This window comes from Bos javanicus, chromosome 18, assembly GCF_032452875.1.
Source record: "Bos javanicus breed banteng chromosome 18, ARS-OSU_banteng_1.0, whole genome shotgun sequence".
In the NCBI taxonomy this organism is placed as follows: Eukaryota; Metazoa; Chordata; class Mammalia; order Artiodactyla; family Bovidae; genus Bos; species Bos javanicus.
The window spans coordinates 60,182,426-60,197,669 of NC_083885.1; the positions used below are offsets into that span (position 1 = coordinate 60,182,426).

General features: G+C 41.7%; 1 protein-coding gene across 10 annotated transcripts in view; it reads left to right on the plus strand.

Moving 5' to 3' along the window:
- Positions 1–15,244, plus strand: part of LOC133229665 (zinc finger protein OZF-like) — a 64,239-nt gene that overhangs the window by 10,480 nt on the left and 38,515 nt on the right. For 2 of the 10 annotated variants that reach the window (XM_061386283.1, XM_061386282.1), the window contains exon 2: positions 14,471–14,558. The exons of 3 other annotated variants lie outside the window; for them this stretch is intronic. In XM_061386283.1, the coding sequence (XP_061242267.1) occupies positions 14,544–14,558 (15 nt within the window). In that variant the 5' untranslated portion in view covers positions 14,471–14,543. Of the gene's footprint in view, positions 1–4,337; positions 9,188–14,470; positions 14,559–15,244 lie in introns of those variants that run through there. 5 more of the 10 variants (XM_061386274.1, XM_061386275.1, XM_061386276.1 and 2 more) reach the window with 4 other exon arrangements.

The following is a 15,244-nucleotide window of genomic DNA, read 5'->3' on the forward strand; positions in this document are numbered from 1 at the left end:
CCTTTAATCACGGCTCATCCCTCCGTAGACATCAGATAAGGCATACAGGAGAGAAAGTGTATAAATGTGATGTATGTAGCAAAGTCTGTAGTCAGAATTCCTCCCTTAAACGTCATCAAAGAATTCATACCGGAGAGAGACCTTACCGATGCAATGAGTGTGGCAAAACCTTTAATCGTGGCTCTCACCTCTCCACACATGAAGTAATCCATACAGGCATGAAATTATGTAAGTGTGATGTATGTGGCAAAGTCTTTAGTCAAAATTCATGCCTTAGAATTCATCGGAGAATTCACAACGGAGAGAAACCTTACAAATGTAATGAGTGTGGTAAGGTCTTCCGTCAAAATTCACATCTTGGAAGACATCAGAGAATTCATACTGGGGAGAAACCTTACAAATGTGATGATTGTGGCAAGGTCTTTAATCAGTATTCAAATCTCGCAAGTCATCAAAGAATTCATACTGGAGAGAAACCTTATAACTGTAATGTGTGTGGCAAGGTCTTCAGTCAAAATTCAAATCTTGTGAGTCATCAGAGAATTCATACTGGTGAAAAACCTTACAAATGTAATGAGTGTGGCAAATTTTTTAATCAAAGAGCATACCTTACAAAGCATCAGAGAGTTCATATTGAAGAAAAGTCTTACAAATGTAATGAGTGTGGGAAGGTCTTCAGTCGAAATTCAAATCTTGAAAGTCATCAAAGAATTCATACTGGAGAGAAACCTTTCAAATGTAATGAGTGTGGCAGGTTGTTTTCTCAAAAACCAAACCTTGGAAAGCATCAGAGAATTCACACGGGAGAGAAACCTTACAAATGTCATGAGTGTGGGGAGGTCTTCAGTCGAAATTCACTTTTTGCAGTTCATCAGAGAATACATAACATAGAGAAGGCTTTCAGCTGTAATGAACTTGAAATGCCTTTACTGAGTTCTCAACCCTCACTAAGTATCAGATAATTTATACATGAAAGAAACTATGTAAGTGCGACATATGTGGGAAGTCTTCATTCAAAATTTACAGCGTACAATTCACTGGAGATTTCAGAGTAGGGAGAAACTAAGCAAATGCCATGAATATACCAAAGATTGTGTGCCTGCAAGCCTCATTTTCTATCACATAATCTATAGTGGAGAGAAACCTTATAAATGTACTAAGTATCTCAAAGTCTTCAGCCCAAGTTCATACCTTGAGATCTGCCAAATAATTTATACTGGAGAGAAACCTTTCAAATATAATGAGTGTGGCAAATCCTTCAGTGTCCAGCCCGAGTTACCATCAGGTGACCCATCCTGGTGAGAGACTTTAATAATACAGTGATACGACAAGGCTTTTAGCAGGTATCTACATCTTAGGCTTCATTGGACAATTCATTCTGGATAGAGACCAGATAAATGTATTTTATTGTGGTCAGGCCTTAAGAGGAGGAATTTATTAATTAACTCATTCTCAAGATTATCTCACAAATGCCATGGATGTGAAATAGTAATCTTATTGCTCAGGTAGGACAGTTTTTATTTGTGAGTGACAGACCGCCTGGAGAACAGGGACTGAAAGTAGTAAGAGGTTTATCATTCTCATCTAACAGGAAGTCCAGAGGCTGCCATGTGGGGTGCGATGGGGTCCTCTGCCTCTGCAACCTCCATGAGTACTTAATCTTCACCTTATAGTAACATGACTGCTCTATGACTGAGAAGGCTGAAGGTTGAGGGCAAAAACCCTTTTCACTCTAAGGTTTTTGTATATTCTCCCTGGCTCACGCTCTTGTGACATGTCTAAGGACTCTGCATCAAGTTCCAGATTCTGAAGTTTTTGTTCTATAGCATTTTTCCTAAATCTCTTATAGTGTAAAGTTCCATAATTTGTTTTAGACCATTGTTTAACTTTTTGCTGATGTTTGACAGATGTAAAGTTTAAATGGAGAAATTTTCTTTTGTACTATGAATATTTCATTGACGAGCACATGTATGGGACCAGCCTTCCTTCATTGAGTTGCCTGGGTACCTTTGTCAAAAAGTAATGGGAAGTACACTTGACCCTTGAACAAGGCAGGGAGTTAGGGTTTAGTCTCCTGAGCAGTTCTAAATCCATGTATAATTTAATGCTATCCTGCTATATCTGTGGTTCTGCATCCTCAGATTCAACTGACCTCAGATCCTACACTGTAGTAATGTTTATTAGGAAACAATGCCCATATAATTGAATCCACACAGCTGAAACCTGTGATGTTCAAGGGTTAATGTCCTGTGCACTGTGTGCTCAGTCGTGTCTAACTCTTTGTGACCCCATGGACTGTAGCCCACCAGGCTCCTCTGTCCATGGGGTTTCCCAGGCAAGAATACTGGAGTGGGTTGCCATTTCCTCCTCCAGGGCTTCTTCCCCACCCAGGGCTTGAAACTGCGTCTCTTGAATCTCCTACATTGGGGGATGGATTCTTTACCCCTGTGCCATCTGGGAAAAACTGTAGTGATGGAGGGCTATTTCTTGTCTCCTCATTCTGCTCCATTGGTCTTTGCGTCTGTTATTCCACAAATCCCACACAGTCTTGATTCCTGTCACTGTATTAGAAATCTTGAGATCATGTGGGGCGATTCCAACCACTGCAATATTTTTCAGGTATTTTAGCTCTTCTAGTTCTTTCGCCTCTCTCTGTTATTTTTAGAATAATCTTGTTTGAATCTACAAAAATCTTGATGGAAAATGCATTAAACTTGTATGTCACTTGGGATATTTTAATATCACTTCTTATGTTGTATCTTCCAGTCAATTAATCTGGTATGTTTTATTAACAGTTCAGTGAATATCCTATGTTTCTCTCAGGTGACCTAAATAGAAGATCGTCTTTGATTTCATTCCTTCCCATTGTAGGTTTTAAGCATAAAAGTCTTTATCTTGTTAGATTTACACATTTTTCTTCTTTTTGAGCAAACATCGTATTCTATATTTAATTTCAGTTTCCATTTGTAAATTGCATGCATATAAAATTACAATAGATTTTTGCACGTTATGTCCTGACACCTTGCAAATTATACTTTTTTCTAGAAATTTGTATAGATTCTTTTGATTCTGTACGTGCATTATTTCCTTAAATTTCCTGTTTCTACTTTTAACAAGTTATCACAAACTGAGAGACTGGAAGGAACACAAGTCTATTCTCTTACGGTTCTGGAGGTCAGAAATGGAAAATGAGCCAAAGTCCTATGTTCCAGGATGCCAGAAGCCACTTAGATCCTTTGTTTCATGGGTCCCCATTTGTATCTGGATGGCACACACTTTGAAATAATGAATGATTTTATTCAGATGTCTTCTTGTTACATGAGCATTTTCTGAACACATTGTTTAATTTAGGGCACCCTGTCACTCCATCTTTGTACATGTACACCTTAATAGTACTTAACAGTATCATATATGATTTAATTATTGGTGACTTTCCCCTATAGAATATGCTCCTTGAAGGCAGGGTATTGATTTTATTTCCTGCTTGATATCCAGTGATTGAAACCATTTTCAACTGGCAGGTGTGTGAATGCACTTTATCAGTGCAAAGGGTTCTGTAATAGGTAGGCTCATAGAGCAGTAAGTCAAATAGTCTAATAAACATGTAATCATATTGTATTTGTGGCACCAAATTCCTTACTCTGTTACATTACACCCAAGCATTTTGAATGTTTGTCATAAATTCTCAGAGTGTGATTTATTCACACATTGTGAATTTTCTCCAACATGTGCTAAACAGATCTAATTCATCAGTGAAGAAATGTCTTCATGAAGTTTTTTTAATCCACAACATTTTCTTTTTTTTTTTAATTTATTTTTATTTGGAGGATAATTGCTTTACAGTGGTGTGTTGGTTTCTCCCATACAACAGCATGAATCGGCCATAAGTTTACACGTGCCCCCTCCTTCTTGAACCTCCCTCCTACCCCGTACCCCATCCCACCCCTCTAGGTTGTCACAGAGCACTGGGTTTGAGCTCCCTGTGTTATACAGCAACTTCCCATTAACTGTCTGTTTTACATATGTTAATGTATATGTTTCAGTGCTACTCTCTCAATTCATTCCATTCTCTCCTTCCCCCGCTATAATACACAATTTCAATTTAGGATTCTTTGAGTAATGCTCCATTCTACACCCATGACAAAGTAGTAATTTTTTTTCTCGGGTAGGATAGTTTTTATTCGTGGGTGAGAGGCCACTTGGCAAATAGTAACTGAAACAATTAGTTTATCATTCTCACCAAACAGGAAGCTCCAGAAGATGCCATGTGGGATGTGATGAGTGCTCTGCCCCTTCAGCCTCCATAAGCACTTAGTCTTCAGTGTCCTCACAGCAATATGGCTGCTGAAAGACCAAGAAGAGTGAAGGTTGAGAGGCAAAACACTTTTTGATTATAGATTTGGTCTCATTTTCATGAAACAATAATCCTAGTCATTATTTTCTGATATTACTAGCCATTTGCATTAAATGGGTACCATAATTTTAATAATAGATGTGAAATTTCTAATTTAATATTTCTCTCTTGAACAAAGAAAAACAAAGGGGGAAAAAGTGTTAGGGAGAGATTATATCAAAAGACTTTGTTCTTTATCTCGAGAGTACAATATTCCACATAACATATGGTGACTTTGCCTCATGTTTGAAATGCCAAGCAAAACTTTTTAGAGCCCTTATGTTTTATGAGTCAAAGATTTATTTCCTTTCTGCTCTATCTGATTCTAAATACACTTAAATAATTCACCATATTTGGGGGAGGGAGGGCGGTGCTATTCTATGTGGCTTGCAGGATCCTAGTTCCCTGACCTGGGATTGAACCTGCACTCTCAGCAGTTAAAGTGCCAATTCCTAACCACTGGACTGCCAATTTTGATATAGTTATTCTGATTCCAGTATCAGGGCAAGGAATCAAAGAACCCATTTTGAAATGCTTTTTAACCATACCTGAATGTGAGAAATATACAGGAGGCTTGTAATTGGGAAATATTCTAACATCACTTCCAAATATATTTTAAGATTAGACTCATATTAATTATATAGTAATGTAACTGCTATGGAGCTTCCCAGGTGTCTCAGTGGCAAAGGATTTGCCTGCCAATGCAGGAAACACAGGAGAACTGGGTCTAATGCATTGCAGGCAGGTATTAATTATTTTAATATTTATTTTTATTTATTTATTTGGCTCTGGTGGGTCTTAGTTGTGGCTTGTGGGGCCTAGTTCCCTGACCAGGGATTGAATCTGGGCCAGCTGCATTGAGAATGTAGTGTCTTAGCCACTGGACCACCAGGGAAGTTTCATTCATTCGTTAATTGAGATATGGAAAGTGATACATTCAAAACAAAATAGTATCAAAATGTAAAAACAGTGTGCATATTTAAATCCCTGTCAAGTGCTCTCTACTCCTGTTCTTTTCATTGAATTAACTTCAGTAATACTCTGTCTGCAGTGTTCTGAAATAAAACGAATTTTCCATAATCTATGGTAGACAACAAAGGGCTTCCTTGGTGGCTCACTGGTGAAGAATCCACCTGCCAGTGCAGGAGATGCGAGTTCAATCCCTGGGTCAGAAAGATTCCCTGGAGAAGGAAATGGCAACTTACTCCAGTTCTGGCCTGAGAAATCCCAAGGACAAAGGAGCCTGGTGGGCCTCAGTCCATGGAGTCACAGGAGTAGGACATGACTTAATGACTAAACCACCATCACCACCACCATGGTAGATAACAGCTATGCCCTTTTAAAAGGGAGAGAGGATCTTCTCCTGTGGTCCAGTGGTTCAGACTTTGCCTTTGAATGCCAGTGGTACAGGCTCAATTCCTGGTCAGGGAATTAAGATCCCACATGCCATGATGTGCGGCTAAAAACCAAACAACAAAAAAAACCCCATTGTTCCCCTGCTTTTTTTTTTCTTCCACATGTAGCCCATCATGAAACACATATGAAAACCTCACTTTCATAGTGTCAAGTTCTACTCTACTTCTTGACCATCTGCTAGAATAATCTTTCATATAATCATCAATGATGGCCCTCATTTGTAACAACATATCTAGAGAAGGTGTCATGGCCACCAAAAACATGACATTTTATTTTTAAATTAATTTGTCCACATCGGGTCTTAGTTGCAGCACATGGGATCTTTTAGTTTTGGCATTTAGGATCTAGTGCCCTGACCAGGGATCAAACTCTGGCCTTCTGCACTAAGGGTTGAGTCTTAGCCACTGTACCACCAGGTGTGTGTGTTGTGTGTTAGTCGTTTAGTCATATCCAAATCTTTCCAACCCCATGGATTGCAGACCACCAGGCTTCTCTGTCCATGGGATTCTCCAGACAAGAATACTGGAGTAGGTTGCCATTCCCTTCTCCAGGGGATCTTCCCAACCCAGGGATCAAACCCAGGTCTCCCACATTACAGGCAGATTCTTTACCATTTGAGCCAGGGAAGCACATCAGGGAGGTCCCCAAAGCATATTTTAGATAATATTTTTACATATGTACTCTGGCTGTCCCCATGCTTTCAAATTTATACCATCTTCTTAAAATCAGTGTCCTAGTTTTTCCTGGTCTCATAGATATGAATAAACCCCACCTAATGAAATAGGTGGGGTTTCATCTTACCCGTCTTTTCCTGAGACTATCATGGTGACAAATGAAAGGCAGATAATGGAACAATAACATCAACAGATTTCAAACTTCAGGTTGTAGGTCATTAACAATGGACCCTTATCACGAGACCTCAGATAATTGAGTAAACAATGTACCATCTGCAGATAATTAGATCTTTCCACAGATGTCTGATCCTTTGACAGGTATCAACTCATGGATTTTAAAAATTTTAACTTTTAATTCTCTGTAGAATTTAACATCTGAGATTGGTTATTTCAAACCTAATAGACTGAGTTTCCTCCCACTGTAAGTTTTCTTATTTGTAAGTTCATTGAGAGGATTGTGTGAAGATTTATCTCCCCATTACATTTGTCATGTTTCTGTCTAGTGTGAATTCTTGTGAAGTATCCTGAGTAATTGCTGTAAAGTCTTAACATTCTTGTATGGTTTCTGTATTATATTAACTCTTTCAAGACCACAAAGGCATATATATTTTTATAAAGTTGATCACATTCAGTACATTTGTCAAGTTTCTCCCTGGAAAGAATTGTGTTATTTTCTACCAGGCTTAAAATTTGGATCAGCTTTGTCATGCATTTGTGTGGTTTTCCTCAAAAGTCTTTATTCTGATATCAAGTGAGGTGACTGCCCTGGTTATGGGCCTTGCCACCTATATTAATTAGTTTAGTATGGTGTCTCTCCTCAATGGAACATCTTTTTAATTTTAGTTGAAACATATTGCTGTACAATTTTTGTTTCAGGTGTAATGTTTAATGTTTAATTTTTGCATACATTATGAAATGACCACCACAGTAAGTCTAGTAGCCATCTGTGCCCAAACAAAATTCTCACCATATTATTGACCCTATTATTTATGCTGTATATTATACATGCTCCTGACTTACTTATTGTGTAATTGTCAATGTGCCCATTTTAAACTCCTTCACATAATTCACTCCTCTACCCCATTCTGTAAATCACGTATTTTTTCTGTGTCTGTTTTCAGTGTATTTTGCAATTTTTTCTCTTTTAGATTCTATAGATAAGTAAAACCATGTGGTATTTGTCTTTGACTTTTTTTTCACTTAGCTTAGTACCTTCCATGTTGTTGCAAATGGAAATATTTCTTTATTTTAGGGAATTCCCTGGCAGTCCAATGGCTGATACTCAGTGCTTGCATTGCCAGGGCCTGGGTTCAATCCCTGGTCAAGGAACTAAGATGCCCCAGGCTGCACAGTCCAGCCAAAAAAAAGAAAGATTTTATGCCTGAGTGATAGTCCATTCTATATATATACACACACACCACATTTTCACTATCCGTTCATTCATTCTTGATGCTCAACCCAGTCTTCACATTAGATCAAAGAAGCACTTTGTAAATACATGTTTGTGCCCTGACCAGAGTCCCTTTGAAATAAATGGGGTGAGAACCAACGTTAATTATATTTAAGGTTCCCCAGGTGATTCCAATCTGAATCCTTCATTGAGCTTCAGGACTCTGAGTCCTCCTATTCCTGAGGGCTGGGATCTGGGCTGAGCAGGGGCGTTCTACTCTGGGTAGGGATGGACCAGGGCCTGGTCTGTGACCTGAAGGGGACTGTCGTGTCTTCTGAGGTGCCCACTGCTGCTGTGTATGTGAGGGCCTCACCAGGAAGGGAGTAAGATCTGATGGAAAGTGTGGGAAAATGCTGTGTTGTTCTCTGTGTAGTTTACTGTCCTGAGTCCCGAAGATTTAAAAGACAAAAACAAATGGTTATAGAGTTGTAAGGCAAAATACTATTTTTAGTAGTATTTTACTCGTTTATCTTATTTGGGAATGATCTAGATATTTATAAACTACATATAATTTATCAAACATGTAAAGTTTCCTGTTGTCAACGAGTTGGGGAAAGATATTTAAAAAGTTTACCTGGAACCTTTTATCTCATATACATTCAGTTAATTGGACATGTAAGCAAACTGCTGGAAAAAACAACTTTTTACTGTAACCGTTTTCAACTTGTTAGGATACATCTTAGTTTCACTAAGATGTTTCACTATAACTGGCCCAGCTTTCACCTTGAAACTGTAAAGAATCCGCCGCCCACTGCGGGAGACGTGGGTTCATCCCTGGTCGGGAAGATCCCACGTGCCTTGGGACAACGAAGTCCGTGGGCCACAACTACTGCCCGTGCTCTGGAGCCAGGGAGCTGCAACTACTGAAGCCTGTGTGCCCCAGAGCCTGTGCTCTTGGCAAGAGACGCCACCGAAATGAGAAGCCCACACACTAGAGTAGTCCTCTGCTCACTGCAGTTAGAGAAGCGCCCAGGCAGCAAGGAGGACCCAGCATCGGCCCCCCCCCCACCCCCCAAAGTGGGACAGTACATTTTAAAAAAGCAATTTCAAATTAATAGGATCAGCCTCCCACTCCCCGCCCCCTGCTCTGCGCCTGCCCTGCCTCCCAGCACTCCCGGCGGGCTCCGGGGGTCTCTCCAGGCACCTAGCGCTCCTCCAAGGCCCCGCCCCCGGAAACCCCTCTCTGGGCCCTCTGGCGCCGTCCTTTACGAAACCGGAAGCGGACTCCGAGGAGAGACGGTCATCCCGCTGAGAGTAAGTTGCTGGTCGGTAGTGTAACTGTGCGGCGGTGGTGGCGGGGGTCCTCCTTCCAACTCCATCCTCGCGACGTGGGGGTTGGCACGGGCCTAAAATCTCAGCACCCGCCTCTCCGCCCCCAGTCAATCCAGACGTAGCTGTTACGGACTGGGTGTATTTTCCTCTGGGTTGAAATCTCAGAGGCCGGTGCCTGCCTTTGGCTTTTCCGCCTTTGGTCTCAGTAGACACCGCCTTTCGCACATTTTCCTGCTTAAAACCCTTTCCTACCTCTGCCCCTCGCCTCATGTAAAGCCCTCGTTCGCGAGGTGGATTCGCGCCCCTCAGCCTCGCCTTCTCGGCCCCTGGAGGCCGCGTCCTCTCCCCGGTCCCGGGATTCGGGAGAGCCCGCCCCGCTCCTGAGACCCCGGCCCCCTTGGCCTCGCGTCTCCTCAGGCCGCTCCTTCCGCCCCGCGGGCCTTCCCTCCCTGTCAGCCAGTCCCCTCACCCCGCGTAGGGACAGATGATCCCGGCCAACGTTCTTCAGTCCCCAATTCTTCCCTCGGTTGGAAAACGGTCTCTTCCCGTAGGCGGCCCTCCTACTGCGTCTTCTTTGGCATAAATAAGTGGGCAATGGGATCGGCAGCCTCAGAGAAAAGAAACCTAAGAGAGAGGAAAACTGATGAGGTGGAAAGAATAAGGGAAAACGGATGGAGACAGGATGGCTGAGGGGCTTGTAAAGAGACCGTAAGATGAAATAGATTTAGCCTTGAAAATGGCAGGTGAATAAAATTGAGAAATTTTAAAAGCCGGATCTCCAGGGATTGGGCAGCAACATGGGGAGAGGGGGGGGGTCTCGATCACGGATATTAAGGGGAGCAGCAGCGGTAAGGCACTTCACAGAGATTCTGCGAGAGCATAAAAGGTGGAGCCGTGGACTTCAGAACATCGTGGTCCTGGGAGAGGAACAGATGACAGCATGTGACTAGCAGAGCAGAAAGGAAGCCTAGCCACATGGGGTGCCTGAGAGTAGGGAGGAAGGGACTGTAAGAGGCAGAGAAGGTTTGTAACCAGACGGCAGAGGGAGTTGAGCTGGGGGAAGAAAGAGGCAGAAATGTAAGGATGGGGGGGGCGGGGGAGGGCAACAAGAGGAGAAACAAGTTGCAAAATGTGGCAGGAGAGCAGAGAGAAATAGACCGGCAGGGGCGCTAGCAGAATAGAAAAGATTAAAAAGAAGATAGAAACGGGGTGGGGGCGGGGAGGAAATGGAGATAGACAATTAAATGGAAACGCATAATAGTGCAGGTAAAAAAATATATATATATAGTGCAGGTAGAGGGGAAACTGGGTCCAGGTGGGAGAGGTGAGTGAATTGAATTTGGACAAAGTTATGATGCACTGTTTTCTGGCTTTAGAATCTAATAAATTTAAATTTTGTTTGCTTAAATTATACAGACGAAGATTCATATTGCAAAGCTGGAAAGTTTGTACATTTTGTATGACAAGATAACGTCCCTTTGCAGTCCCTATTGAGCCAAGGAGCAGTGACGTGACTCTAGACAGGTGTGGGTCACCCCCTTCCATTTCCTGGCATGGGATGGAGGGGCACTAGTGGGACAAGAAAGGACTGGTTCTGTCACCACATAGTACCTCTTTAAAGAAACATTGAAAGTGCTGTTTTTCTATAATGGATTTACTTTCCTCTGTTTCCTTTACATTTCTTTGGTTGTTAACTTTACATATATACTACTGCATTAAATGTCTAATGCCCTGCAAATAACTGTTAACTTGTGAAATAAGTTGGGGGTATTATGTATTCTACTCATGTGGTTCTTTTCTAAATATGATACGTCCTCAATTTTTTAAAAGCATTGACAGCAAGATTATTTCCTTTTATTGATTCATATATTCTTGACACCAAAGTGCTTTCCCGGCTTTATCTTAATATATTGGCAAAGTTCTTTCATAACTAGTAAATACGTTTAGATTCTTTTGATGAGTACTTGGTAGAAATGTCTTTTATATTAATGATCAAAACCTGGTTTAACAAGTTAGTGTAATTTTTTTTTTTTACATAGCATTCACATTTTATTTGGTATTATAAGTAACCTCGAGATGATTTACAGCACATAGGAAGGTGTGTGTAGGTTATATGCAAATACTATGCTACGATTCATGGGGTCGCAAAGAGTCGGATACGACTGAGCGACTGATCTGATCTGATCTGATGCCAGTTTATATAAGGGATTTGAATCCCTTATATTTTTTTTGCCTCTTGTATTCCTCTGTTCATGATGAAGTTTGCTCAGAGCTTATTTCTAAGTTAAACCCTTACAATGTTTTCTGCACCAGCAGCTGTGCTTCTGCGACTGTTTAAATTATTTTACTTTGATTTTTCTGGAAAAGAAGAATTACCTGTTTGGTGTCTGTGTGATCAGATCTTGAAAGAGAAGTTTCCTTTGATCAGGTACCTGATAGATGGTGTTTTAAATGGGACAGGTGATAAGGACAAACTCTGCCCACTGACCTTGCGGGATCTCATTTGGGAAACACCGCTATTCTATTCACTCCACTAAGACTTTTTCAAAAAATGTCTCCCTTCTGGGCCTCAGGGAGCCCACTTATAACATGCAGATGAGAGACTAGACCAGAAACTCAGTCAGAGCAACGCTGACCCTGAAGTGATTGGCCAAACTGGGTATGTCTCTGCATGGCAGTTCTTTTTGGAGAGAGTATCTACTTTTTGTAGAATTGTATATGGGTCCCTGTCTTCCCAGAATGAACAACAAAAATGCTGGCTTAGAGACAGGAACACAGACTCTGAGTAGAAGTGACCATAGTAGAAATATTTCTCAGCATTAAATGTAAATTTGTGGATTTCTTTTTTTAACTTTTAGTTTTGTATAGGGGTATAGCTGATTGACAATGCTGTGATAGTTTCAGGTGACCTGTGAGGGGACTCAGGCATACATATTCATGTATCCATTCTCTCCCAAACTCCCCTCCCATCCAGGCTACCACATAACATTGAGTTCCAGGTGCTATACAGTAGGTCCTTGTTGGTTATCCATTTAAAATATAGCACTGTGTACATGTCCATCCCAAACTCCCTATTTATCCCTTCCCTCCCACCCCCTGCCACAGTCGTTCTCTAAGTCTGTGAGTCTCTCTGTTTTGTAAGTTCATTTGTATAATTTCTTTTTAGATTCCACATCTAAGGGATGTCATAAGATATTTCTCCTTCTCTTAACTTCACTTTGTATGGCGATTTCTGGATCCATCCGTGTTGCTGCAAATGGCTTTTTTTTTTTTCATTCTGTTTAATGGCTGAGTAGTATTTCATTATATATAAGTACTACATTTTCTTTATCCATTCCTCTGTTAATGGAGATTTGGGTTGCTTCCATGTTTTGGCTTCCATGAAGGCAGTGATTTCAGGCACAGAAAATTACTTTCCTCCAATGTTAGAAGTACAGCCTGAGCTGAGCACAGAGGGATCCTTGGGTGCAGGAGGATGGGTACCTTGTGCTCAGGAGATGGAGCTGAAGGGTGCCCTTCAGCATCCACTCTACAGGTGACTTGTGTTGGATCTTTGGGGAGGTGTCAAGAATCATTGTGTAGGGACACTGCTCTCCATTACTTCTTGCAAGTAGTAAATCCTTCCTGCTCCAGGGGAAAAGAGAGAGAGAGAAAGGAATCTTTCTACAGTTTTTAGAGTAATATAAGAAAAGTTTCAGAGGTCATTTTGTTGTTTACCTTTAGTACTCTTCAGTATTTTGTGTCACAAATAAATTTTCAGTTGCACTGTGAAAGCTACAACAGGGGGATTTGGGGTGTTTCTTTGGGATGTTTGGGTCTCGCTAGGGCTTGTGCATTGCTGAAAACATCTTTTATATGTAGTTTTCAAAGATGACAATCTTTGGGCTGAGGTTACAGTGAATGAAAACATGGTGTTTTGCATCCAGTGTATCTTTGGATGTCTTCATATGTACTTTTCTCTCTGGCATGATTTATTAGAGTTTGGGATTTTGTGTGTGTGTGTGTGTGGTTTTTTATAGCAGGATGAGTGGATCATTATGGGTTTTATAGAGACTCTGATGGACCCCATGAGAGTTTGTAAGTTCATCTGAGTCGAAAAGGGAAGGAAATGATGAGTACTAAGTTTCAAATGGCAGAAAGTTTTCATTAGAGAGGTTTTGCTAGGTATGCTTCTGTGGACCAAACTTGAGAGCGGCCATTAAGTTCTTCGGTGTAGGGAGAGATTGTTCCAGGAATCAAGAGGACTGGCAACACCAAGTGAACGGTAGTACAGGAGGACATCCTTGGGAAGGTGTAGCTGCTGCTTTCTTGCTGCCAAGCCAGTGCTAGTTTCTCTCCTGTCCTCTCCCACCCTGTCCCAAAACATGTGTGTGCACACACATACACACACACACACACACAGAATAGGGAACTCTTGTGTACTCTTAGTGGAAATGTAAATGGTATGGCTATTACAGAAAATGACTTAGAGATTCACCTGTCTAGCTATCCAGAGGAAATTAAATCTCTAGGTCAATATTTGCAGCAATGCATCTAATGTTGACTATGGTTAATCATACTGTGTTTCTATATACTTGGTATTTGCTGAGAGAGTAACACTTCAATATTCTTGCCACACAGAAGGAAAATGCTAGTTGTAAGTTGACAGAAGTGTAAATTACTTCATCAAATAGTCACACTGGATGCCTTATATGTACATACTTGTTCTTCATCTGTTAGCCTCAGTCACGCTGGAAAATAGAATGTTAGGGGTGGGCCGGACTTGCCTCCTCTGGGTGCTGGTCAACTCAGGCATGCCTTAGATCGATGAAAACTTCAGGGTATGCATGTTTTTTACCCCCTGACCAGATATTCCTTTTTATATTGTCAGTGTGGGGTCCAACCTCAATAGTGTTTAAGGGGCCCCAGTACATCTAGCATTGAGCATCAGGACTCTGGATCCTCCCAGTCTTGAGGGCTGAGATCTAGGCTCAGGGGAGGGGCTCTGCTCTGAATGAGGCTGGACCAGGGCCTGCTGTGTGACCTGAAGGGGATCGTGGGGTCAGTGGAGGTGCCCCCTGCTGCTGTGTACATGAGCCCTCACCAGGAGGGGAGTGTGGTCCGAGGGCAAGTGTGGGAAAGTCCCTTGTTGGTCTCTGGTCTCTCCTGTGACAATGGGCAGCCAAAGACACTTTTCCACCTGATGAGATCTTCTTTGTGTATGTGTGTGGTTGGGGCACAGAGAGAGAAGATATGGATTCTAATAGCAGTTTTGCAACTTTCAAGGTTGACTTCAAAAACTTACTTTGCCCAAGGAAGAGCATAGAAGAGGAGGAAGAGGAAAGAACTGGAGTCAGGCATGGCTCTTTCTCAGGTAAAGTCATATCCTCAGTGGATTCTCAGTCTGTTCTTCTGAATTACCCTTCTCTGGACTCACTAATTGTGTCAGACTCTGGAGTATCCTGTCTGACTCCTATACACGCACACTCACCCGGGGCCTTCCCTCAGGGCCTGTCATCTCCACTTAGATGCCGTCTCCCCATGACCCGGTGACCTGGTCCTTGTGAGGAAGCTCCCCTGGGCATCATCCTGGGCAGGACTTCTCACCCATGGGTTGGAGACGGGGTCTCAGTGCTCTTGGGCAGCAGGGATTGCTTAGGGCCCATCTGGATGTGCTATCTGCTCTCTGTCAACCAGGATAAAGAAATTGAACATTAATATACATAGTATCTGATAAAATCTGGAAAACTGACCAATGAGGGGGTAATCTTTTTCTAAGGCATTTGAAGCTAAATGAATGAGTCATTGACTTCAAGTCTTTTTTTTTTTTTTTAGCTATTTTATATTGGAGTAGAGCTGATTGACAGGGTTGTGATAGTTTTAGGTGGAAGGAAAAGGGACTCAACCATACATACACATGTATCCATTCTCCCCCAAACTCCCCTCCCATTCAGACTCTCATATAATATTGGGCAGAGTTCCATGTGCTATACGAGGACCTTGTTATTTATTTTAAATATAGCAGTGTGTGCATGTCCATCCCAAACTCCCTGACTATCC